The 26861-nt window shown below is 68.8% G+C and overlaps 1 protein-coding gene across 1 annotated transcript; it reads left to right on the plus strand.

Moving 5' to 3' along the window:
* Nucleotides 1-268: 268 nt before the first annotated feature.
* Nucleotides 269-26861, plus strand: MUC2 (mucin 2, oligomeric mucus/gel-forming). The gene is given in 50 exon segments (XM_070427137.1): nucleotides 269-351; nucleotides 870-1140; nucleotides 1865-1979; nucleotides 2289-2379; nucleotides 2563-2672; nucleotides 2837-3047; nucleotides 3217-3342; nucleotides 3889-4006; nucleotides 4440-4578; nucleotides 4666-4776; nucleotides 4873-4942; nucleotides 5101-5238; nucleotides 5659-5823; nucleotides 6223-6317; nucleotides 6668-6794; nucleotides 7080-7335; nucleotides 7440-7492; nucleotides 7611-7711; nucleotides 7992-8143; nucleotides 8417-8555; nucleotides 8833-8943; nucleotides 9014-9193; nucleotides 9301-9540; nucleotides 9981-10137; nucleotides 10229-10360; nucleotides 10825-10832; nucleotides 10834-10973; nucleotides 11231-11274; nucleotides 11585-11770; nucleotides 12184-12210; nucleotides 12957-18401; nucleotides 18993-19211; nucleotides 19429-19679; nucleotides 19970-20144; nucleotides 20511-20758; nucleotides 20938-21121; nucleotides 21417-21639; nucleotides 22138-22316; nucleotides 22662-22731; nucleotides 22834-22979; nucleotides 23080-23111; nucleotides 24175-24352; nucleotides 24584-24688; nucleotides 24857-24897; nucleotides 24998-25120; nucleotides 25204-25302; nucleotides 25481-25609; nucleotides 25808-25847; nucleotides 26267-26393; nucleotides 26464-26861. Coding segments are annotated over 50 exon segments (12138 nt in total). The 5' UTR covers nucleotides 269-275; the 3' UTR covers nucleotides 26699-26861.

Consider the following 26861-nt stretch of genomic DNA (forward strand, 5'->3'; position numbering starts at 1 on the left):
GGGACCGAGGTCCGCTGGGCGTGTGTGGAACCGGGTAATTGGGAGGAGGGGAGATTTACCCAGGGAGACAAATACATAAAAAGATAAATCTCAGATAACTGAGTCAACATTCCCCACGAGGCCACGGAGCCCCCACAGCTGTCTTCGCCATCACTGGGCAAACGCCCCACCCACCCTCGCCCCTCCCCTGCCCGCCCCGCCCTCCGAGGGCCCCGTTGGGCATATAAGGCCCGGACCCCGGCCCAGGTCGCTCTCCCGCACCGCTTGCCGCCACCATGGGGCAGCCACTCGCCTGCCTGCTGGCCCTGTGCCTGGCCCTGGCCTCGGCCGAGGGCTCAGAGCTGCGGAGAGGTGAGGGGTGGCGGGGGAGGCATCGCCTGGGAGTGGAAGGTGGTCTCCTCTGCCCAGACTTCGGGGGGCCGGCCTGTGGGCGCCTGCAGCCCTGCCCCGCTGGCACTGGGTGGAGGGAAGGAAGGAGGGACAGAAGGACAGGTTGTTGGGGTTCCCACTACCCCTCCGAAGCTGACCCCTGGCCAGGGTGTGTTGGGGCTGGACCAGGTGGCAATAGCCAAGCGTGTCTGTGAGCCTGGGGGCGGCCAGGCGGGGCCCGGCTGGGGGGCCTCAGGCCCAGGCATCGGGGCCCTTGGAGGGGCCAGGCCAGGTGGTTGGCCCCCTGAGAGGGGTCACTGTGGCCTAGAAAACCGGGAACTAGGACGGGACAGCTCTGTCCAGCAGGCGGGCGACAGGTCCCGCAGCGCCCCTCCTGCGGGGAGGGGGCCCTCCCTGGGCCCTGCGCTGAGGCCCCGGGTCCGGGAGGGCTGCCGCCGGGCGGGGTCCTGGCCCGCTCACCCCTGCCCGCTGCTCCCCAGAGGGCAGAGCCCGGAACCACGGCCACAATGTGTGCAGCACCTGGGGCGACTTCCACTACAAGACCTTCGACGGGGACGTGTTCCGCTTCCCCGGCCTCTGCGACTACAACCTGGCCTCCGACTGCCGCGCCGCCTACAAGGAGTTCGCCGTGCACGTGCAGCGCAGCCCCGGCCGCAACGGCGGCCACCCGCGGCTCGAGTACATCCTGCTGACCATCAGGGACGACACCGTCTACCTCACCCGCCAGCTGGTCGTGGTGAACGGGGCCATGTGAGTGGCGGGCGGCCCTCCCTGTCCTAGACGTGGGGCCCCCGTGAGCCCCGCGGTCCCCCATCCTCAGAAGGAGACTGTGGGGTTGGGGTTCAGGTCACCGATTCACTCAGCAAACACAGGGGAGCCCACCAGGCGCCCCCTGGTCCGCGGACGGGGGACGGGGCTCAGGGCTTCATTTATGAGGTGTCTCGGGGCCCTCTGCCTGGCCCGCCCGGCTCGGGGTGGGGGACCGCCCGGGCATTCTGGCGGGGGCGGGGCGCAGTCTGGAGAGGAGGCCTGTGCCCAGGGACCCCAGGCGAGCGTTACAGAGGCCGGGAGGGTGGGGGAGCCCCTCCCCAGCCGGCTCTTGTCGGGCATTGTCACTGGAATAATGGGCTGTAAGCACATTCCTGCCCGCGGGGTCCCCACCTGCAGGGTCTGGCTGCAGCTCAGGTGGCCAGGCCGGGCCGAGTCGGGGGGTGTAGGGCTCCGGGAGGCCCAGTGTTTGGGGGGAGCTCAGTGCCTGTTTGGGGTGGGCAGGGGCAGGAGAGGCCCCCACCTGGCAGAGCCCGCCCTCCTTCCTCCTGGGGCGCCTGGGGGCCTGCCCAGGACAGGAGAGGGAGGCTCCCCGCGGAGCCCGCCCGGCCAGGCGGACAGGGGCCTGGGCCACACAGCCGCGGCCCCTCTGGGTGGGACGGGAGGAGAGGCGGTGGCTGAGCGACCCCCCGCCCGCCCCCCGCAGGGTCAGCACCCCGCACTACCGCTCGGGGCTGCTCATCGAGCAGAGCGACGCCTACACCAAGGTCTTCTCCCGCGCCGGCCTCACCCTCATGTGGAACCGGGAGGACGCGCTCATGGTGGGTGCGGCCGGGCACAGGGTGGTCCAGGGCGGCTCGTCCGTGCTGATGGAGGAGCCCAGCGGGTTAGCGGTGGGGAGTGGGGAGCGGGGAGCAGGCCGCAGCACCCACCCAGCGGGACCCTCAGTGATGCCAGGACCCCCCTCCCCCTGCCCTCCCCTCCTTCCCCGCCTCCCCCCCCCAGCCCTTCTGCGGAGCTGACGCCCAAACAAGGTCGGAGGTGGCCTGGCTGTGGGGGGCTCCCTGGCTGCCGGGTGCCCTGCCTGTGGTCCTGCTGCCTATGGCCACTCATCCGCCTCCTCCCTGCAGCTGGAGCTGGACAGCAGGTTCCGGAACCACACGTGCGGCCTCTGCGGCGACTACAACGGCCTGCAGACCTACTCGGAGTTCCTGTCTGACGGTGCGGGCTCCGGGGCCTGGCGGGCGGTGTGTGTGTGTGTGTGTGCATATGTGTGTGTGTGCACGTCTGTGTGTGCGTGTGCATGTCTGTGTGTGCGTGTGCGTATGTCTGTGTGTGTGTGTGCGTGTGCGTGTGCGTGTGCGTGCAGGCTCCCAGCGCCCTGACGGGCTGTGCCGCCCGCAGGCGTGCTCTTCAGTGCCGTGGAGTTTGGGAACATGCAGAAGATCAACAAGCCCGGGGCGGAGTGCAGCGACCCCGAGGAGGTGTCGGCCCCCAAGTCCTGCTCTGAGCACGTGAGTCACTGGGACCAGCCCAGGACCCCCCAGGGCAGTGCTGCTCCCCCCCCCAGCGCCCCTCCCCCAGTGCCCCTCCCCCAGAGCCCCTCCCCTGCCCCGGAGCCGGGAAGGGAGGTGGGAGCAGCCGGCCCACCGCCCACACTGCGCCTGCCTGCCCGCAGCGCGCCGAGTGCCAGAGGCTGCTGACGGCCGAGGCCTTCGAGGGCTGCCTGGACCTGGTGCCGCTGGAGCCCTACGTGCAGGCCTGCGCCCAGGACCGCTGCCAGTGCCCGTCCGGCACCGCCTGCGTGTGCAGCACCCTCGCCGAGTTCTCCCGCCAGTGCTCCCACGCCGGCGGGCGGCCCGGGAACTGGAGGACAGCCTCGCTCTGCCGTAAGCGCCCGCCCGGGTCTGGTTGGGAGGACAGGGCCAGGGCGCGGGGGTGGTGGCCGGGAGGGGTCCTGGTGGGGAGCCCTGCCTGCGGACCAGGAGGTGGCCTGGTCCCCGTCCGGCCGCCCTCCCCTCGGGCGCAGCCGCTCAGGGTCCTGCGCTGCCCTTCCAGCCAAGACCTGCCCCCGAAACATGGTTTACCTGGAGAGCGGCTCGCCCTGCGTGGACACCTGTTCCCACCTGGAGGTCAGCCACCTGTGCGAGGAGCACCGCATGGACGGCTGTTTCTGCCCCGAAGGTGTGTGTGCGGCGGGCGCAGCGGGCGCAGCGGTGGGGGCCCTGCCCAGGTTCCCGGAGATGCTGGCCTCACTGCCTTGGGCTTGGGTGCCCAGCTGCATGGAGGGGACAGGAGTGACATGGAAGGGACAGGGGTGCACGGAGGGACACAGGGGCACAGAGGGGACAGGGGTGCACGGAGGGGACAGGGGTGACATGGAGGGGACAGGGGTGCACAGAGGGGACACAGGGGCACAGAGGGGAGAGGGGGGCATGGAGGGGACAGGGGTGAAATCAGGAGACAGGTCCAGGTAGAGGGGACACAGCGCTGAGGGCCCCTCCCCTGGGTACGCCGTGGTGGCTGCTAGGAGTCTGGCAGGGAGGGCACCGTCCTGGTGACCACTAGGTGGACAGGCCGCCTGCCAGGCCTGTGGGACCTGGAGGGTCCTGGGGGGTCCTGGGGGGCCCTGGCCAGCGGTGTGGGGACCAGCGGTACCTGCCGGGGGAGGCCTGGCTGGCGGCCGCCGGGAATCCCAGCTGAGTGACGGCCCGCTATCCGCTGTCCCAGGCACCGTGTACGACGACCTCAGGGGCGGTGGCTGCGTCCCCGTGAGCCAGTGCCACTGCCGGCTGCACGGGCAGCTGTACGCTCCCGGCCAGCAGGTCCGCCACGACTGCGAGCACTGGTGAGTGCGGGACCGGGCCGGCCGGGGCTGGTGGGCAGTGGTGAGTGCGGGGCTGGCCGGCCGGGGCTGGTGGGCAGTGGTGAGTGCGGGGCCGGGGCAGGCGGGCAGTGGTGAGTGCGGGGCCGGGGCTGGCGGGCAGTGGTGAGTGCGGGGCCAGGCCAGGCCGGGGCAGGTGGGCAGTGGTGAGTGCGGGGCCGGGGCTGGCGGGCAGTGGTGAGTGCGGGGCCGGGGCTGGCGGGCAGTGGTGAGTGCGGGGCCAGGCCAGGCCGGGGCAGGTGGGCAGTGGTGAGTGCGGGGCCGGGCCGGCCGGGGCTGGCGGGCAGTGGTGAGTGCGGGGCCAGGCCAGGCCGGGGCAGGCGGGCAGTGGTGAGTGCGGGGCCGGGGCTGGCGGGCCGGGATGCGCCGAGCCTGACCTGTGCCCGCTGCCCGACAGCGTCTGCAACGCCGGCCGCTGGGTGTGCAAAGACCTGCCGTGCCCGGGGAGCTGCGCCCTGGAGGGCGGCTCCCACATCACCACCTTCGACGGGAAGAAGTACACCTTCCACGGCGACTGCTACTACGTGCTGACCAAGGTGGGCAGCCGCCCGGCGCCTGTGGGCGGCCCGAGCCCAGCCCAGCCCCCCCCCCCCCCGGCCTCACCGCACCCCTGTCCTCCGCAGGGCGACCACCCCGACTCCTATGCCCTCCTGGGCGAGCTGGCCCCCTGCGGCGCCACCGACAAGGAGACCTGCCTGAAGACAGTGGTGCTGCTGGCAGACAAGCAGAAGAACGTGGGTGCCGCTCCCTCCGACCCCCCTCCCCCACCCCCACCCCCCACCCCCTTCCCAGGCCCTTCTCAGCCCTGCTGTCCCTCGCTCTGCCCCCAGGTGGTGGTCTTCAAGTCCGACGGCAGCGTGCTGCTCAATGAGCTGCGGGTGAACCTGCCCCACGTGACAGGTGAGCCCAGTCCCAGCCCTGGCGGCCGGGGGCGGGGGAGGGGTGTGGGGAGCAGTGGGGTGTGGGGGGGCAGTGGGAGTGGGGAGCGGTGCGCTGTGGGGGTGGAGGGGTGGGGAGGGCCGGCCGGCAGCCCTCACGCGCTCACCCCTGCCCGGCAGCGAGCTTCTCCATCTTTCAACCGTCCTCCCACCACCTGGTGGTGAGCACCGCCTTCGGCCTCAGGCTGCAGATCCAGCTGGTGCCCCTCATGCAGCTGTACCTGACGCTGGACCAGGCCGCTCGGGGCCACGTGCAGGGTGAGTGCCCCCTCAGGCCTGCCCCACCCTGCCCCTGCCCCCTGCCCCTGCCCCTGCCCCCTGATCCCTGCCCCTGCCCCTGCCCCCTGCCCCTGCCCCTGCCCCCTGATCCCTGCCCCTGCCCCTGCCCCCTGCCCCTGCCCCCTGCCCCCTGCCCCTGCCCCCTGATCCCTGCCCCTGCCCCTGCCCCCTGCCCCCTGCCCCTGCCCCCTGCCCCTGCCCCTGCCCCCTGATCCCTGCCCCTGCCCCTGCCCCCTGCCCCTGCCCCCTGCCCCCTGCCCCTGCCCCCTGATCCCTGCCCCTGCCCCCTGCCCCCTGCCCCTGCCCCTGCCCCCTGATCCCTGCCCCTGCCCCGCCCTGCCCCTGCCCCTGCCCCTGCCCCTGCCCCTGCCCCCTGCCTCAACCCTGTCCTGTCCTCAGGCCTCTGTGGGAACTTCAACGGCCAGGAGGGTGATGACTTCCAGACGGCGGGCGGGCTGGTGGAGGCCACGGGCGCCGGCTTCGCCAACACCTGGAAGGCCCAGTCGAGCTGCCCAGACAAGCAGGACTGGCTGGACGACCCTTGTTCCCTCAACATCGAGAGTGGTGAGCGCCCCCCACCCCCCAGCTGCAGCTCCTGGCGGACACTGTGCGTGTGGGAGGGACGGGGCCTGCCCTGCTCAGCCCAGCCCATCGCCGGCTGCTTTCTGCTGGCCCACGGTGGCAGCCCGCCAAGCAATAGGCCAGAGGGGCTGGGCCGCTGATTGCTGGGCGGTGGCCTTTGTTTGGGGCTGGCCTGGTGCCGGGACAGTATGCCTCCCGCCTCCATGACACCCCACCATCCTGGGGAGGCTGAGAGGGGGCGGTGGGCTGACCTGACCTGGAGGGAGGGGCCTGGGCCTGGTCCACGTGGGGACAGCGTCCACCCCAGCTTGGGTGACGGGTCGGCCGGACGCAGGGGACCTGCCGCGGGGCCACGCCCACTGAGCCCAGTTCCCTCTCTAGCCAACTATGCCGAGCACTGGTGCTCGATGCTCAGGAAGACGGAGACCCCCTTCGGCCGGTGCCACTCTGCCGTGGACCCAGACGAGTACTACAAGGTGGGTGGGACCCGCACATGCGCCTGCCCCCAGCCTGGCCAGGCCTGCGCGGTGCACCTGCCGGCGCTTGCGGCTGCTGCCAGAAGTTGCTGAGTGTGTGTGTACACGTGTGAAATGCATGTGTGAGTGTGGGCATCCATGTGTGCACACATGTGGTGCACGTGTCAGTGTGTGCACGCATGGTGTCTGTGTGAATGTGGGCATACATATTCGCACACGTGCACTGCACATGCAGGTATGTGCACACGTGTAGCACGTGAGTCCGTGTACACGTGTGTGAGTGCCCCTGGGTGTGGGGAGTGCCGGCACGGGCGTGCCAGGTCCCAGCCCCTTCCCTTCTCACCGCCCAGAGGTGCAAATACGACACGTGCAACTGCCAGGACAACGAGGACTGCATGTGCGCCGCGCTGTCCTCCTACGCCCGCGCCTGCGCCGCCAAGGGCGTCATGCTGTGGGGCTGGCGGGAGCTCGTCTGCAGTGAGTGCCACCCCCCGCGGGCGTCCTGGGGCTCGGGGTCCTGGAGTCCCGTGGGGGTCGGGCCGGGTTCCCCCGCCGTCCCCAGGGCAGCGGCCCCTCTGCAGGCGGTGGGTCGGAGCTGTGGCCGCAGCCCCTTCGCCCAGCGGGAGGTGTGAGGGGCGGGTGTGCCTGTGTGGCTGGGCTGTCCCAGGACTGTCCTGGCACCTCAGCTGGGCCCGGGACAGCCAACAGGGGAGCTGGGAGCGGGGCGCTCCTCCGCCCCTCACGCGGCCCCTCGCTCCGCAGACAGCGACGTGGGCTCCTGCCCCAAGTCGCAGATCTTCCTGTACAACCTGACCACCTGCCAGCAGACCTGCCGCTCGCTCTCGGAGGCCGACAGCCACTGCGTCAAGGGCTTTGCGCCCGTGGACGGCTGCGGCTGCCCCGACCACACCTTCCTGGACGAGAAGGGCCGCTGCGTGCCGCAGGCCAAGTGCTCCTGCTACCACCGCGGCAGCTACGTGGAGGCGGGCGACGTGGTCCTGAGGCAGGAGGAGCGCTGGTGGGTGTCCTGGGCCGGGGAGGGGCAGGGTGGGCAGGGACACGCCCGGGGGCCCCACATCCCCGCCCGCAGGGCCGCTCGCTCAGTCCTGCCTCTGCCCGCAGCGTCTGCCGGAACGGGAGGCTGCACTGCACCCAGGTCAAGCTGCTCGGCCAGAGTAAGTGGGCGCTGCCCCCTCGCGGCCTCTGCCCCCGCGCGGCCCCCTCGCCTGCCCCCTCCCCCCCCCCCCCGCCCTCCCACTGCAGCGGAGCTAAGGCGGCCCCTCTGTCCCACAGGCTGCAGGGCCCCAAAGATTCACGTTGACTGTAACAACCTGACGGCGCTGGCCATCCGGAACCCCCGCCCCGTCAGCTGCCAGACGCTGGCTGCCGGCCAGGTGCGTGCAGGGCAGGGCCCTGGGCCGCGGGAGGGAGGGGCAGCAGGCTCGATGCTGGCCCAAGGCTCTGCATGCCAGGCCTGTGGACACAGGGGTCTCGTTGGCCCTGCCTGTCCCCGTGGGCCCCTGCCCAGTCCCCCCTCATCGGGCTCCCTGCCCAGTGGTGGGCCCGGGAGGGAGGTCAGGGGCGGAGTGGGGACGCGAGGGTGCCCGCAGTGTCAGGTGCGCAGCCAAGGACAGGGCTGGCCTGGCTCTGACCCCCCTGTCTGGCTGCCCCCAGTACCAGACGGAGTGCATCAGCGGCTGCGTGTGCCCCGAGGGGCAGATGGACGACGGCCGTGGGGGCTGCGTCAAGGAGGAGGACTGCACCTGTGTGCACAACCAGGACCTGTACAACCCCGGCGACAAGATCACCGTGGACTGCAACACCTGGTGAGCCGCCCGGCCTGGCTGATGGCCCCTTGCGCCCAAGGGAAGTGCGCCCTGGGGAGCAGGCCAGGCTCGCAGGCCTGCGGCCTCCCCAGGGGCCGGTCCAGGTGTGCAGGGCTCTGTGCACCGCCCCCCCCCCCCCCCGCCCCCCACTGGCTGGCAGGGTCCTGGCCCCAGTGAGGGTGCCGGGCGGCCCTTTCCATTGGTGGTTGGTGAGGACCTATCGGTGTGGTGCCCGGGAGCTGCCCCTCCAGGCCCCTGTCCCGCTCTCCTCAGCACCTGCCAGAGAGGGCGCTGGGCCTGCAGCCAGAAGGTGTGCTACGGCACCTGCACCATCTACGGGAATGGCCACTACATCACCTTCGACGGGAAGTTCTACGACTTTGACGGGCACTGCTCCTACGTCGCCGTGCAGGTGCGGCCGAGGGCGCCTCCGGACCCGCCCTGCTCCCTGTCCCCCCACCCCGTGCTGGCGCTGCCGGCGGCCCGGGGGGCTGTGTCCATCCGGCGAAGGGCCCTTCCTCTGCCCTCTCATCCTGTGACCCTCCCTGGGGCAACGGGGGTGTGGGGTTCACGGGAACGAGGGGCCCCGTGGGACACGGCTGTCCCCTCTCCACGGAGGAGGGGCCGAGGCTGGGCAGGGGTGGGGTGCCCAGCGGCTGGCTCACGCCCTCTGCCCTCTGTGGCTGCAGGACTTCTGCGGCCAGAACCCCGGGCAGGGCTCCTTCAGCATCATCACCGAGAACGTCCCCTGCGGCACCACGGGCGTCACCTGCTCCAAGGCCATCAAGATCTTCATAGGGGTGAGTGCTGCCCGCCCAGGGCGGGTCTGGGAGAGCCGGGACCCGCCTGACCCCCTCTCTCCCCGCACAGAGGACGGAGCTGAAGCTGGAGGACAAGCACCGCTCGGTGATCCACCGGGACGAGGGCCAGCACGTGGCCTACACCACGCGAGAGGTGGGCCAGTACCTGGTGGTGGAGACCAGCACCGGCATCATCGTCATCTGGGACAAGAAGACCACCATCTTCATCAAGCTGGCGCCCTCCTACAAGGTGCGCTCCTCCCCGCCGCCCCCCCCCCCCCCCGCGCCCCCGTCCTCCTTCCCGCCCCCCCACCCCCTCCCCGGGCACCTCTGGACGCCTCGCGCCTGTGTCCGCAGGGCACTGTGTGCGGCCTGTGCGGGAACTTCGACCAGCGCTCCAGCAACGACTTCACCACGCGGGACCACATGGTGGTGGACAGCGAGCTGGACTTCGGCAACAGCTGGAAGGAGGCCCCCACCTGCCCCGACGTGACCACCACCCCCGAGCCCTGCAACCTGAAGCCGCACCGCCGCGCCTGGGCCGAGAAGCAGTGCAGCATCATCAAGGGCGAGGTGTTCCACGTCTGCCACAGCAAGGTGGGCGTGGCCGCGAGCGTGGTGGGCGTGGCCGCAAGCTTGGTGGGCGTGCCCATGAGCCTGGCTGTGGGCGTGCACGCTGGGGGGAGCCCGTGGTGTCCCCAAAAGGCACCTGGCCTGCAGCTTCATCTCCATCCTGTGTCCTTTGAACACGTGACCGAGGTTAAACCTTCCTTCTGAGACCCCGGCTGGGCCCCCAGCCTCCTGCACCGTCCAGGGACGGGGAAGGACACCTGACCCCCAACATCCACACGGTGCTCAGTCCGGGCAGCGGAGGGGCGGAGGGACAGCGTGCACAGCAGGGGTCCCCCGAGCCCTGGGAGGCCCGGCTGGGTGGTGCGCCTGGTCCCAGGAGCGGGGCTGGCGTGGGTGGGGGCCCGCGGGGGAAGGCCCGCCCCGAGAGGCCCCGTGGACCCAGGCGCTCGGCGGCTTCCCCCCAGGTGGACCCCAAGCCCTTCTACGAGGCCTGCGTGCACGACAGCTGCTCCTGCGACACGGGCGGCGACTGCGAGTGCTTCTGCTCGGCCGTGGCCTCCTACGCCCAGGAGTGCACCAAGGAGGGCGCCTGCGTGTTCTGGAGGACGCCTGACCTGTGCCGTGAGTGCCCCAGGCCCTGCCCCTGCCTGAGCCCCGGCCCCCCCGCCTCCCCCGCCCCCCGCCCCAGTCTGACCCCGCCCTGCCCCCCCAGCCATCTTCTGCGACTACTACAACCCTCCCGACGAGTGTGAGTGGCACTACGAGCCTTGCGGGAACCGCAGCTTCGAGACCTGCAGGACCATCAACGGCATCCACTCCAACATCTCCGTGTCCCACCTGGAGGGTGAGCCGGGCCGCCGCTGGGGCGCTGGGGGCGGGCCGAGTTCTGGGCGGCGGCTGGTCCCGCTGCAGAATTCTTCCATGAACCGGGGGCTTGGAGCCTGAGCGAAGGGGAGAGGCAGGAGAGAAACAGGTCACCCCCACCTGTGAGGTCAGGACCGGGAGTGCTCGGCAGAGCCGGATGGGGGCGCATTTCCGAGGAGGGGCTGGGGGGCCGTTGAGTCGAGAACTAGCGGACATGAAGGAGTGAGAATGGCCAGGTTAGGGTCCGGGGTGCCGGAAGTGGGCGGGGCCTGGCTGTCCCTGTACCCCTATGGGTGTTCTAGGCTCAGCCGGCCTGTGCATCCGGGCCCTGCCTTTCCCGGAGGAACTGCCCAGCGAGAAGGACCTGCGGGCGGGCGGGCGGCCGCCGGGTGGGGTCTGAGGGGTGTGGTTCCAGCCCTGTGCCCTGTGCCCGGTGCCCACCAGGCTGCTACCCCCCGGTGCCCGAAGGACCGGCCCATCTACGACGAGGATCTGAAGAAGTGCGTCACGAGCGACCAGTGCGGCTGCTACGTGGAGGACACCCACTACCCACCCGGAGCGTCCGTGCCCCCCAAGCACGACTGCCAGTCCTGGTACGTAAGCTCACATCCCAGGGGCCCTGGGGGCGGCCGGCACACACACGGGCCCCGTGCACACCCGTGCACACCCGTGCACACGCCTGCACGCGGGAGCCAGGGCCCAGGCCGCCCTTCTCGTCCTGGCCTCTCGGGCGGCTTGGCCTGCCTCCCCCCACCCACCCCCTGCCCTCTGTCGGGGCCCCGGGGGCTCTGGGCTGCACCGGGCACGAGACAGCCAGGTGCCCGGACTGCAGCCTGCACTTGCTTTGCAGCGTGTGTACCAACTCCTCGCAAGTTGTCTGCCGGCCGGAGGAAGGTGAGCTGCCCGCTGAGGCCGCCCTGAGAGTCCGTCCCTGGACGCCTGGGCCGGGGGTGGGGGGTGGGGGGTGTCTCCTCCGGGTCCTTCCCGCCCAGAGCCTCTCTGGTCTGGAGGTTCCCACCACCCACTGCGCTTCCCCGGGTGGCGAGCCCGTGACCCTCCTGGGATGCGGCTGTTTGGGGGCGCCCTTAGGGTTCTGGGATGGGGTTCCTGTGGGGTCCTTGGTTCAGCACTGGCAGGAGTTGGGGGACGCCTGCCTTTGGCTCTGGTTCCCTGTGTGCTGACCTCCGCCCCCCTCCGCCCCCAGGGAAGATTCTCAATTTCACCCAGGACGGCTCCTTCTGCTACTGGGAGGTCTGCGGCCCCAACGGGACGGTGGAGAGGCACTTCAACATCTGTGTGTCCACCACCACCCCCGTCTCCTCCCCGACACCCACCACCACCCCCATCACCACCACCACCACCACCACCCCGACCCCGACGCCCAGCACAGGTGAGGCCCAGGCACCCCCTCACCTCGGGGCCCCGCCTCCCCCAGCCCCCGAGCCGGCAGGGACAGCCCCTCTGGGGCAGGAGCAAGGCCGTATGGGTGTGGCCGGCCGGGTCTCACGCCTCTGGGCTCAGGGAATGAGTGTCCCCGGGCCCCAGCCTTGCCTGCGCCAGGACTGCACCCAGCCCAGACCGCAGCGGAGGCGCCGGGGGCATTTTCTAAATCCAGCCAGAAAGTGCCCCCGTGGGTCAGAGGGAGCAGAGGCTGTCCTTCGAGGCCTGGGCATTGGGCCGGTGGAACCGCAGCCTCACCGCCCACACGGGAGGGACAGCCAGCCACGGGAGAGGGAAACCTGTGGGGGGAGGCAGCGCCTGGACCTCCAACTGTGTAGTGACGGGTCTTCTTCGCTCCCGCAGTGTCGCCGCCCGCCTCCACGACTCCGAGTAAGTGGGCGCTGTCCCCGTGGGGCCGGGGTGGGGGGGCAGGGAACGGCCCACCAGAGCCTTGGCCGAGCGGCCCTGAGCCCCCCGGGCACCTGCTCTGGGGCCACAGATGGTCTGGGGGCTCATGCGAAGCACACGGCCAGCTCGGGGTGACATGCTGGTCAGGAGTCGCGACCAAGCCCCTTCCGTGCGCTCCCTCCCCGGGATGGGGACCCTCCCTCCCTCCTTTCCTGCTTCCCTCCCTCCCTCCCTCCCTCCCTTTGTTGTTAATCCTCACCTGAGAATCTTTTTCCCATTGCTTTTCCCAAAGAGAGTGGAAGGGAGGGAGGAAGGGAGGGAGGGGGAGAAACAGAGAGACGTCCATGAGAGACAGGCACAGCCATCGGTTGCCTCCCACACACACGAATCCACACCCGTGTCCTTCCGTGCGCGGGCCGATGCTGTACCCATTGCACCACCGGCCAGGGCTGTTACTTACTTTTTGGCACAAGGATTGGACCGTGGCCGACCAAGGGGCCCGGGCTGGACTCTGGCTGGGCCTGTTGCCTGGTGTGGCGCTGGGCCCCCCTCGCTGGGCCTCAGTGCTCAGCTGCAGTGGGGTGGGGGTGGGGGTGGTATCCGGACCTCCAGTCTGGGCCTCTCAGGGGCAGGGGCCGCCAGCCGGGGCTCTGAGCCTCCTGGGTCCGGCCACCTCTCTGGGAGGTGCCACCGGGCACAGATGACCGAGGCTGGGCCTTGCTCCCCAGAGCTGTGCTGCTTCTGGTCCGACTGGATCAACGAGAACCACCCGAGCCAGGGCCCCGGCGGCGGCGAAACAGAGACCTTCGGCAAAGTCTGCCCGGCGCCAGAGGACATCCAGTGCCGGCCGGCCAAGGCGCCGCACCTCAGCTGGGAGGAGGCGGGCCAGAAGGCGCGGTGCGACCTCTCGGTCGGCTTCAGCTGCAAAAATGAGGACCAGTTTGAAAACGGACCGTTCGAGATGTGCTATGACTACGAGATACGCGTCAACTGCTGTCTGCCAATGGATGAGTGTCCTGTGCCCCCACCCTCGACCACGACCCCCCCCACCACCTCCACCACCACCACCACCCTCACCCCAACCCCTACCACCACCACCACCACTGAGACACCAACCCCAACCCCTACCACCACAGTGACCCCGACCCCCACCCCCACCACCTCGCCCACCACCTCACCCACCACCTCGCCCACCACCTCGCCAACCACCTCGCCCACCACCTCACCCACCACCTCGCCCACCACCTCGCCAACCACCTCACCCACCACCACCACCACTACCACCACTACCACCACCGAGACACCAACCCCAACCCCGACCACCACCACCACCACCGAGACACCAACCCCAACCCCAACCACCACCACCACCACCGAGACACCAACCCCAACCCCGACCACCACAGTGACCCCGACCCCCACCCCCACCACCTCGCCCACCACCTCACCCACCACCTCGCCCACCACCTCACCCACCACCTCGCCCACCACCTCGCCCACCACCTCGCCCACCACCTCACCCACCACCTCACCCACCACCTCGCCCACCACCTCGCCCACCACCTCGCCCACCACCTCACCCACCACCTCGCCCACCACCTCGCCAACCACCTCACCCACCACCACCACCACTACCACCACTACCACCACCGAGACACCAACCCCAACCCCGACCACCACCACCACCACCGAGACACCAACCCCAACCCCGACCACCACCACCACCACCGAGACACCAACCCCAACCCCGACCACCACCACCACCGAGACACCAACCCCAACCCCGACCACCACCACCACCGAGACACCAACCCCAACCCCGACCACCTCACCCACCACCTCACCAACCACTCCCACACCAGAGCTGATCACCTCACCCGTCACCTCCACACCAGAATCGACGACCACCATGACGACCACGACCACGACTACGACATCCACAGCTACACCAACGCCCACCACGACGGTGAGCACCAGCACGCCCGGACCACAATCCACGCCATGTATGGATGAATGCAGATGGACGGGCTGGCAAGACAGTGGGAAACCGAGCTTCGGGGGCTCAGGGGGAGACTTCGAGTCCATTGAGAAGGCCTGTCAGCACGGCTGGGCAGCCAACATCTCCTGCAGAGCCGCGATGTTTCCAGATCGCCCCATCGAAGCCCTGGGACAGAAGGTGGTGTGCGACCTCAAAGAGGGGCTGGTGTGCAGAAACCAAGACCAGCTAGGGAGCCCCGGCGGCATTCCCATGTGCTACAACTATGAGATCAACGTCTACTGCTGTGGGGACTGCTCTACCACCACCACCGTGACCCCGACACCCACACCCACCATCAGCTCAACAAAGACACCAACCACCACCCCCCACACTACCACCCCAGTGCCCCCCACCACCACACCCACCACCACCTCAACAGAGACACCAACCACCACCCCCCATAGCACCACCACCACCACCACCCCAGTGCCCCCCACCACCACACCCACCACCACCCCAACAGAGACACCCACCACCACCCCCCATAGCACCACCACCACCACCACCCCAGTGCCCCCCACCACCACACCCACCATCAGCTCAACAGAGACACCAACCACCACCCCCCATAGCACCACCACCACCACCACCCCAGTGCCCCCCACCACCACACCCACCATCAGCTCAACAGAGACACCAACCACCACCACCACCACCACCCCTGTGCCCCCCACCACCACACCCACCACCACCTCAACAGAGACACCAACCACCACCCCCCACACTACCACCCCAGTGCCCCCCACCACCACACCTACCACCACCTCAACAGAGACACCAACCCCAACCCCGACCACCTCGCCCACCACCTCACCCACCACCACCACCACCACCGAGACACCAACCCCAACCCCGACCACCTCACCCACCACCTCACCCACCACCACCACCACCACCACCACCACCGAGACACCAACCCCAACCCCGACCACCTCGCCCACCACCTCACCAACCACCTCACCCACCACCACCACCACCACCACTACCACCACTACCACCACCGAGACACCAACCCCAACCCCGACCACCTCACCCACCACCTCACCAACCACCTCACCCACCACCACCACCACCACCACCACCACCACCACCGAGACACCAACCCCAACCCCGACCACCTCGCCCACCACCTCACCAACCACCTCACCCACCACCACCACCACCACCACTACCACCACTACCACCACCGAGACACCAACCCCAACCCCGACCACCACCACCACCACCGAGACACCAACCCCAACCCCGACCACCACTACCACCGAGACACCAACCCCAACCCCGACCACCACCACCACCGAGACACCAACCCCAACCCCGACCACCTCACCCACCACCTCACCAACCACTCCCACACCAGAGCCGACCACCTCACCAGTCACCTCCACACCAGAATCGACGACCACCATGACGACCACGACCACGACTACGACATCCACAGCTACACCAACGCCCACCACGACGGTGAGCACCAGCACGCCCGGACCACAATCCACGCCATGTATGGATGAATGCAGATGGACGGGCTGGCAAGACAGTGGGAAACCGAGCTTCGGGGGCTCAGGGGGAGACTTCGAGTCCATTGAGAAGGCCTGTCAGCACGGCTGGGCAGCCAACATCTCCTGCAGAGCCGCGATGTTTCCAGATCGCCCCATCGAAGCCCTGGGACAGAAGGTGGTGTGCGACCTCAAAGAGGGGCTGGTGTGCAGAAACCAAGACCAGCTAGGGAGCCCCGGCGGCATTCCCATGTGCTACAACTATGAGATCAACGTCTACTGCTGTGGGGACTGCTCTACCACCACCACCGTGACCCCGACACCCACACCCACCATCAGCTCAACAAAGACACCAACCACCACCCCCCACACTACCACCCCAGTGCCCCCCACCACCACACCCACCACCACCTCAACAGAGACACCAACCACCACCCCCCATAGCACCACCACCACAGTGCCCCCGACCACCACACCCACCATCAGCTCAACAGAGACACCAACTACCACCACCACCACCACCCCAGTGCCCCCCACCACCACACCCACCATCAGCTCAACAGAGACACCAACCACCACCCCCCACACTACCACCCCAGTGCCCCCGACCACCACACCCACCACCACCTCAACAGAGACACCAACCACCACCACCCCCCATAGCACCACCACCACCCCAGTGCCCCCTACCACTACACCCACCATCAGCTCAACAGAGACACCAACCACCACCCCCCACACTACCACCCCAGTGCCCCCCACCACCACACCCACCACCACCTCAACAGAGACACCAACCACCACCCCCCATAGCACCACCACCACCCCAGTGCCCCCCACCACCACACCCACCACCACCTCAACAGAGACCCCAACCACCACCACCCCCCATAGCACCACCACCACCCCAGTGCCCCCTACCACTACACCCACCATCAGCTCAACAGAGACACCAACCACCACCCCCCACACTACCACCCCAGTGCCCCCCACCACCACACCCACCACCACCTCAACAGAGACACCAACCACCACCCCCCATAGCACCACCACCACCCCAGTGCCCCCCACCACCACACCCACCACCACCTCAACAGAGACACCAACCACCACCACCCCCCATAGCACCACCACCACCCCAGTGCCCCCCACCACCACACCCACCACCACCTCAACAGAGACACCAACCACCACCACCCCCCATAGCACCACCACCACCCCAGTGCCCCCTACCACTACACCCACCATCAGCTCAACAGAGATACCGACCACCACCCCCCACACTACCACCCCAGTGCCCCCCACCACCACACCCACCACCACCTCAACAGAGACACCAACCACCACCACACCCCATAGTACCACCACCACAGTGCCCCCGACCACCACACCCACCATCAGCTCAACAGAGATACCAACCACCACCACCACCACCACCCCAGTGCCCCCCACCACCACACCCACCATCAGCTCAACAGAGACACCAACCACCACCCCCCACACTACCACCCCAGTGCCCCCCACCACCACACCCACCACCACCTCAACAGAGACACCAACCACCACCCCCCATAGCACCACCACCACCCCAGTGCCCCCCACCACCACCTCAACAGAGACACCAACCACCACCACCCCCCATAGCACCACCACCACCCCAGTGCCCCCCACCACCACACCCACCATCAGCTCAACAGAGACACCGACCACCACCCCCCACACTACCACCCCAGTGCCCCCCACCACCACACCCACCACCACCTCAACAGAGACACCAACCACCACCACCCCCCATAGTACCACCACCACAGTGCCCCCGACCACCACACCCACCATCAGCTCAACAGAGACACCAACCACCACCACCCCCCATAGCACTACCACCACCCCAGTGCCCCCCACCACCACACCCACCATCAGCTCAACAGAGACACCAACCACCACCACCCCCCATAGCACCACCACCACCTCAGTGCCCCCCACCACCACACCCACCACCACCTCAACAGAGATACCAACCACCACCTCCACCACCACCCCAGTGCCCCCCACCACCACACCCACCATCAGCTCAACAGAGACACCAACCACCACCACCCCCCATAGCACTACCACCACCCCAGTGCCCCCCACCACCACACCCACCATCAGCTCAACAGAGACACCAACCACCACCACCCCCCATAGCACCACCACCACCTCAGTGCCCCCCACCACCACACCCACCACCACCTCAACAGAGACACCAACCACCACCACCCCCCATAGCACCACCACCACCCCAGTGCCCCCTACCACTACACCCACCATCAGCTCAACAGAGACACCGACCACCACCCCCCACACCACCACCCCAGTGCCCCCGTCCACCACACCCACCACCACCTCAACAGAGATACCAACCACCACCACCACCACCACCACCGCCACCCCAGTGCCCCCGACCACCACACCCACCACCACGCCTAAACCCCCGCCTGAGTCCTCCTCCCCTCCAACATCTCAGTCCACCTCCCCCTCTACCACGGAGTCAACCACACCTCTGACTACCTCTCCAACAACCGTGAAGACAACCAGCACTCCTTCAACCCCCACGGAAACGAAGCCCGTTGTCACCACCCCGGGGAGCACCACTTCAGGTATGGACCCTGGAGCCAGTGTGGCGGCTGGCAGCTCGCTCCGGTCCCTCCTCACCCAGGGGGGCTCTGTAGGGCCTGGGACCTAAATCCTGGGCGCCGCGCTCTGTCCAGTGAGAACGGTCGCCGGGAGGGTCCCGGCCGGCTCAGCGAGCCTGGTGCCTGCCCAGCCCAGCCGGTGAGCGTTCCGTGGGCCACGGCCACGGGCCTACGCGAGGCCCCCACTCGCCCACAGGATGCCTTTCCGCAGGCACAGGGCCCTCGGCCACCGCTGAGTGGTGGGGGGTGCCACGCTGTCGGGAGGGGTGTGTGGGGCCAGGGCTGGGCGGGGAGCAGAGGCTACCAGTCGGGTTCTCGGAGGTCCTCCCTCTGGTCCGCTCCCTCCTGCGGGGCCGGGGCTCCACCCTGCGGGCCTCGCGGCTACTCATACTGCGGACCGTGGGCCTGGCTCATCGGCCCCGCCTTCGACGGAAAGCCCGGACATGGGCGTGAGCCCCTCCGTGCCAGGTGCCACGCCGTGGTGAGGTGCCAGGCCCCTGCAGCGTCGAAGGTGAGTGATGCCACCAGCCTCCCCTGTAACCTCTGTTCCCGCAGGCACGCCGACCGCCTCGCCCTCCACACAACCCCCGTCCACCCCCACCCCCACGACTGTGTCAACGACGACCACGAGAACCCCTACTCCGCCCGGACGCCCGTCAACCACGCCGACCACCACCGCCTCCACCGGTGTGCCCACCACCTCGTCGACCCCAAGCGTCACCCCTCCCAACATCACAGTTTGCTGCGTTTTGAATGACACCTACTATGGCCCAGGTACCCAAGCGTTCTCTTCCCACCTCAGGCAGAGCGGCTGCCGGGACAGTGGTGGGGAGTCGGGTCCGCGGTCTAGCCCGGGAGCTGCTGGGGAAGCCGCACGCTGCGGGTGGCTGTCCCTGGCCGGCCCCCCCTCGCTGCGGCCACGGCCGGGGTCCGGCGGCCTCTGTGGGGACCGGCCTGTTGGACGGCGTAGGGACCGCGCTCTCCCCCGCAGGCGAGATGGTGTACAACGGCACCCACGGGGAGACCTGCTACTACGTCAACTGCTCCCTGAACTGCTCCTTTGAGATCTTCAATTGGCCCTGCCCGTCCACGCCGTCCACGCCATCCACGCCGTCCACGCCGCCCACGCCGCCCACGCCCTCCACGCCGACAACCCCTTCGACACTCAGCACGTCCACGCCCACCACCCGGCCACCCACCACAAAACCCCCCGGGTGTCCGGACTTTGATCCTCCCAGAAAGGTCAGTGGGCTGTGGGCGGCTTTGGTCCCCTCGGCGCTGGATGCGCGGTCCAGGTCTGAAGCCCCGGGGGCTGCCTTCCTGCACCCTGCGTCCCGAGCCGCCCCCGTAGAGCCAAGCCTTCCGGGCACAGGGTCTGCCGAGACCCCCCTTCTTGCTGGAACGAGATGCGGCTGCCTCCAGCCCCCCGGCGAGGGCTCCTCGGCTGCCCCTGGGCCTCGCGAGCACAGCCCCTCCTGAGTGGGCAGTGGGGGCTGGCTGACCCCGGCTGACCCGCGCCCTCCCGCCCGCAGGAGAACGAGACGTGGTGGCTGTGTAACTGCACCATGGCCGTCTGCAAGCACGACAACACGGTGGAGCTGGTGGAGGTGGAGTGCAAGCCCCCGCCCATGCCCACCTGCTCCAACAACCTCACACCCGTGCGCGTCATGGACCCCGACGGCTGCTGCTGGCACTGGGAGTGTGACTGTAAGCCCGCCCAGGCCGGGGCCGCCTCTCCCCGCCCCCCGCCCCCCCTCCCTCTGTGGGTGGAGGCTGCAGGCCCAGGGTGGGCTGGTGGCTGATGGCCAGGCACATGCCCCGAGGGCTTCTCACACCCCACTTCTCATCCCAGGCAGGGGGCGCACAGGGGGCGGGGCTAGCCCAGCGGAGCTCTGCCTGAACCCAGCCCTCTGGTTCCAAAGCCAGGCCGGGTCCTGTGGGAGGAGCGGGGAGAGGCCCTTCTGGGGGCTGGAGGCGGAACCAGACGCTCCGGCCTGGATGCCCGGGTGCTCGGAAGCAGTCTTTTCTGCCCCCGGTTCCCGCCCTGGCTCACCCGGCCCCTCCCCTCCGCAGGCTATTGCACGGGCTGGGGGGACCCGCACTACGTCACCTTCGACGGGCTCTACTACAGCTACCAGGGCAACTGCACCTACGTCCTGGTGGAGGAGGTGCAGCCCACGGTGGACAACTTCGGGGTCTACATCGACAACTACCACTGCGACGTCAACGACCAGGTGTCCTGCCCCCGCACGCTGATCGTGCGCCACGAGACGCAGGAGGTGCTGATCAAGACGGTGCAGATGGCGCCCATGAGGGTCCAGGTACGTCCACGGCCGGCACCCACCCCCTCGGCGGGAGGCCGGGTGGGAGGGACAGCCCGCCCGGCCCGGCCCGGCCCTGACGCATCGAGCTCCCGTTTCAGGGGGACGGGGCGGGCCGGGCGGCCGGCTGCGGCCACTCGCTCCGGCCCCGGCGCCCTGACCCTGCGTGTGCGCCGCAGGTGCAGGTCAACAAGCAGGCGGTGGCCCTGCCCTACAAGAAGTACGGGCTGCAGGTGTACGAGTCGGGCATCAACTACATGGTGAGCATCCCCGAGCTGGACGCCCTCATCTCCTACAATGGCCTCTCCTTCACCATCCGGCTGCCCTACCGCCTGTTCGGCAACAACACCAAGGGCCAGTGCGGTGAGCTGCCCGCGGGCTCCGGGCGGAGGGCGGTGGAGGGCGGTGGAGGGCGGTGGAGGGCGGTGGGCAGTCGGGGTGAGTGCCCGCCGGCCCAGCGTGGCTCTCCCGCTTCTCTGCTCGGGGACCCACGGCTGCTGGGGGCGGCCGGCACCCTTCCCATGCGTTGTCCTGGGTTTGGCGCGTGTGGGACGCTGACAGGAGGCCGGTGCCGCCTGGGCCCCGGGCCCGGCCAGCGGGTCGCCGGGCGGCTGCGCTGGGGGGCGGAGGGTTCAGCGTGGGTCTCTCGCCGCCGCAGGCACGTGCACCAACAACACGGCGGACGACTGCGTGCTGCCCAGCGGCGAGGTCGTCTCTGACTGCGAGGTGGCCGCCGACCAGTGGGTGGTGAACGACCCGTCCAAGCCGCACTGTCCCCACACCAGCTTCACCACCAGGCGCCCGGCCACCACGCCCTCCGGGGGCAGCACCGGCCCCAACAGGAACTGCTCCTCTCCTCTCTGCGAGCTCATCAAGGACAGGTGCCGGCCGCCGCCAGCCGCAGGGTCTCGAGGGGCAGGGTCCTCTGTGTCTCCCCGCCGCCCCCCCATCAGCAAGGAGAGGAGGCAGAGCCCTGAGGGTGCCGGACACAGAGGGGCCCCGGACTCGGGGTCCTGCTTCCTGTGGGCCGAGCTGCCTGGTCAGACGTCCCTCTGCCTTTTCTAAGCCCTAAAGCTACCCTGGGGTAGACCAGCTGACCGGGTCAGGGGTCAGGGTTGATATTGGAGGGAGAAGTGGGTTAGACAGAGGGGCCCCTCCCAGAGCTGGGGGGAGGGAGTGCTCATTCCCAGGGGTGTGCAGGTGGAGGCGGGGTGGCCTCTGCTGCGGCTGCTGGGGCGGCTGGCCCCCCTCACCCTCGGGCCACCGCGCTGGGGCCCTTCCCAGAGCCACCCACCCAGGGCCTCGTGGGGGCAGCGCCGGGCAGGGCTGGGTGGAGGGGAGTGTGAGAGGTGGGCCGTGACCCGTGTCCCTCCCCGCAGCATCTTTGCCCAGTGCCACCCCCTGGCGCCCCCCCAGCACTACTACGAGGCCTGCGTGTTCGACACCTGCAGCGTGCCCAACTCGGGCCTGGAGTGCGCCAGCCTGCAGACCTATGCGGCCCTCTGTGCCCACGAGGGCGTCTGCATCGACTGGAGGAACCACACCCACGGGGCCTGCCGTAAGCGCCCGCCCACCTGCCCGGACTGGGCTCCCGCAGGGCTCGGCTGGGTGCTATGCCAGCCTGAAGCCAGGCTGGGGGCGGCCGGGCACGCATGGAGCGCAGGCTGGGGCTGGGGTGGGGGAGGGCTGGCTGGAGGCTGGGAGGGGGGAGGCTGCCGGCCTTGCTCAGACCACTGGGCACCTGCGCTCAGCCGGAGACGGCGTGGGGTGCTGAGCCGAGCAGGGCGGGCGGCCCGCCACCCTCAGCCAGCGTAGAAGGGAGGGGCTGGGTAGGACTGTTACTCCGGAGGCACAGGCTCCTCCCTCCTGACCCTGGCCTCTGACTGCCGCCTCCCTCCTGCAGCGGTGACGTGCCCGGCTCACAGGGAGTACCGGGCCTGCGGCCCCGCCGAGGAGCCCACCTGCAAGTCCAGGTCAGTCTCCGCGGCGGGCTCCCCTCGGCCAGGCGCGGGCGGCACTGCCAGGCTTGGTGCTCAGCCGCCGCACACTCTGCTCACCGTGCCTTCCTTCCCCAGCGCCCCAAGTCTGCCCGCCCCCAGCGCCTCACGCCTGCCCACCCCCAGCACCCCGCAGAACAGCACGCTGTTGGTGGAAGGCTGCTTCTGCCCCGAGGGCACCATGAACTACGCCCCCGGCTTTGACGTCTGCGTGGAAGTGTGCGGTACGTCTCCCGCCCTCGGGCCTCCCTCCAGCCTCCATGAGGCTGAGCCTGTCCTGTGGCCCCCGGACTCTGCTAACGGGATCTGTCTCCTCTCTCCTAGGCTGTGTGGGGCCCGACAACGTGCCCAGAGAGGTAGGCCTGCCCCTCGGTGTGGGGGATACTCTCTCACGGACCCTGAGTTTTTTGGGGTGGGGTGGGTTGGACAGGAGAACCTGGGAGTTCAAAGACTCTGTAACCAGTCAATTAAGTCCTGCAAAGCTTGGCTAGCAGGGCCGTCCACTGTCCACCCAGCTGTGCCAACAACCTCTCCTTCCACCCCTCTGTTTGCCGGTCCCTCCATCCTTCCATCCCTACATCCTCTGTTTTTCTGTACATCATCCTTTTGCTCATTCACCTGTCCATCCATCTATCCATCCATCTATCCACCCATCATGCTTCCAACAATCCCTCCATCCATCATCCAACCATCCATCCATCCACCATCCATCAACCATCCATCCATCCAATCATCCATCCATCCACCATCCATCCAACCACCCATCCATCCACCATCCATCAACCATCCATCCATCCATCCATCCAACCATCCATCCATCCACCATCCATCAACCATCCATCCATCCACCATCCATCAACCATCCATCCATCCATCCATCAACCATCCATCCATCCAACCATCCATCCATCCACCATCCATCAACCATCCATCCACCCAACCATCTATCCATCCATCCAACCAACATCCATCCATCCATCCATCCATCCACCATCCATCTGTCCATCTGTCGGTCCACACATCTCTCCATCCGTCCATCCACACTCCACGGTTCCCAATGCGGTTTCCAATGCCCTAACCCTGAGCTGCAGTCCCAGCCACTGCCCGGTTGTCTGCCTCCTGCACGCGGTTGACCCCTTAGCTCTCCCTCACACACCCCGTAGCCACGTGTGGTTTGTCTGCCACATGCGTGGCCGCGGAGGGAAATGCTGGCGAGCAGGTCACGGTTGTGTTATTCGTGGCCTGGCCCTGAATGACGGCCGCTGTCCTGGACCAGAACCCCCTGGTGCTGAGGGGGGCGGGCGTCAGCGGTGCCCAGCGCAGTGCCTCTCCCCGCTGACCCCAGATGCGCCACGGAGCCGCCCAGGGGTGGGGAGGGGGCACAGCTCTCGTCCCCACTCACCGCGGCCCTCTCTGCAGTTCGGGGAGCACTTTGAGTTCGACTGCAAGGACTGCGTCTGCCTGGAGGGCGGGAGCGGCATCGTCTGCCAGCCCAAGAAGTGCAGCCAGGAGCCGCCCGCCCGGTGCGAGGAGGACGGCACGTACCTGGTCACGGAGGTCAACCCCGCGGACACCTGCTGCAACATCACCTTCTGCAGTAAGGCCCGGCCCCACCCGGCCCCGTGACCCCCGGGGTCCCCGAGCAAGGCCCCCAGCCCCGGGCCCGATTCCACCTCCTCTGTGAGCTGGGAGCCACCGACTCGGGGCGCCGAGGCTGGGGCTGGGAGGACGGGAGGGGCTGGGAGTGGGTGCTGCTGGGGCGAGGCTCTCAGGACCGGGCCCTGCACGGGGGTCACCGTTGTCCCGCGTCTCCGCCCTCCGCCCGCAGAGTGCAACACCAGCCTGTGCAAGGAGAAGCCCCCGCAGTGCCCGCTGGGCTTCGATGTGAAGAGCGAGATGAAGCCTGGGAGGTGCTGCCCCTTCTACTCCTGCGGTGAGAGGCCGGGCGAGGGCCAGGCGGCGGCGGGGGCTGGGCTGTGGCGTGAGGGGCCCGTGGGTGCAGGGGCTCACTTCTGGGGGGTCCCACCCACCCCAGGCCCCAGTGCCCAGGCGGCCCCTGGGCTGCACATCTGACCCACGACCCTGTTCTCTCTCTCCCCAGTGCCCAAGGGCGTCTGTGTCGTTGGGAACGCCGAGTACCAGGTGCGCCAGGGGCCGCCCTGGGGGAGGGGGCGGGGCCGGAGGGTGGGGTCCCAGCCAGGCTCGGGGCTCGCCCGCCTCACACGCCCCTCCCTGCGCCCAGCCCGGCTCCCCAGTGTACTCCTCCAAGTGCGAGACCTGCGTCTGCACCAACACCACGGACAGCGCCACGCAGCTCAACCACGTGTCCTGCAGCCACGTGCCCTGCCCCAGCACCTGCAACCCCGTGAGTCCCCCCGAGAGGAGCTGGGGGGGAGGCCTGCCCCGCGCCTGCTCCCCAGCGCCGCCCTGAGCCTGCCTGTCTCCTAGGGCTTTGGGCTGGTGACCGTCCCGGGCGAGTGCTGCAAGAAGTGCGAGCAGACGGACTGCATCATCAACAGGCCTGGCGGCCAGAACCTCATCCTGAAGGTGCAGGGGCGGCCCGTGGGGGGTGGGGCTGCGGGGGGCCCAGGGCACGCCCACCGCCCCTCCGGCCTGGCGCCAGCCTGCTGGCCTGGGGCCTCCATCCTTGGCTGGGGGGGTGGGGCCTGCTGGGCGCCCCGTCGGTCTCGCGGGGCGGCCCTCACACTCTGCCCTCCGCCCGCAGCCCGGGGACATGAAGAGTGACCCCAAGAACAACTGCACCTTCTTCAGCTGCGTGAAGATCCACAACCAGCTCATCTCGTCCGTCTCCAACATCACCTGCCCCGACTTCGACCCCAGCGCCTGCCTCCCGGTGAGCGGCCGTCCGGGCGCGAGCTGTGTGCCCTCTGCTGGTGGGGGGGGTTCCCCATGGTCCTGGAGGGCTGGGCCCTATGCTGGGATCATGGCCTCTGGCCTGGGCCCCTTCTGTAGCAGCTGCCCCTCTGACCCTGGTGACCCGGGACCTCCCCACGGGGGGTCTGAGTCCCAGGCTCACTCTCCCTCTCTGCAGGGCACCATCACGCTCATGCCCAATGGCTGCTGCAAGAAGTGTGAGTACCCTGACCCTGACCCTGACCCTAACCTTAACCTTGACCCTGACCCTAACCTTGACTCTGACCCTGACCCTGACCCTAACCTTAACCCTGACCCTGACCCTAACTCTGACCCTGACCCTGATCCTAACCCTAACCTTAACCTTGACCCTGACCCTGACCTTAACCTTGACCCTGACCCTAACCTTGACCCTAACCTTGACTCTGACCCTGACCCTGACCCTGACCTGCTGTGGCCAGGTGGGCGGCCCTGGGCCAAGGGGGGAAGGCACCGCGAGACGGGCCCCGGGAGCCAATCTCAGGCAGATGACGAGTTTGAGGGCTTCCCCTCGGCGGCCCCGCTCTCAGGGGCTCTGGGCGGTGGCCTCCCAGGAGGCGTGGAGCCCCCCCCCAAGCCTGCGCCTCGCTGTCTCCAGGCATCCTTCGCAACGAGACCAAGGTCCCCTGCTCCACCATCTCCGAGACCAAGGAGATCTCGGAAGGCGGCTGCACCAGGAAGGTCCTCATGAACTACTGCTCCGGGTCCTGCGGGACCTTCGCCATGTGAGTCTCGGGCTGTGTGTGGGGGGGAGGGCTGTGCCCGGGCCGGGGTCTCACGCCGGCGCCCCCGCAGGTACTCGGCCGAGGCGCAGGCGCTGGACCACAAGTGCTCCTGCTGCAAGGAGGAGCGTACCAGCCGGCGGACGGTGGAGCTGCACTGCCCCGACGGCTCCTCGCGCAGCCACACCTACACCCACATCGAGAGCTGCCAGTGCCAGGACACGCTGTGCGAGCTGCCGCCCCAGCGCAGGGGGCCCGGCCGCGCCCGCCGCTCCGGGGCCCTGGGCCTGTCTCCCAGCCGGGGCTGAGCGGGGTGCCCCCCTGGCCCCCTCCGCACCGCACCCTCCGACCTGCGACCCTCTGAGCTCCCCGCCCCCCCCCCCCCGGCCCGACTGCCTTGTCTGTACGGGTATTTATTTCCGAGCCTTTGTCTAATGCTCCGCTTTCTGAAATAAACTTGCTGTAGAGACG

The sequence above is a fragment of the Myotis yumanensis genome, unplaced genomic scaffold (assembly GCF_028538775.1).
Source record: "Myotis yumanensis isolate MYYU_CA2020_CCGP unplaced genomic scaffold, mMyoYum1.0.hap1 SCAF_10, whole genome shotgun sequence".
In the NCBI taxonomy this organism is placed as follows: domain Eukaryota; kingdom Metazoa; phylum Chordata; class Mammalia; order Chiroptera; family Vespertilionidae; genus Myotis; species Myotis yumanensis.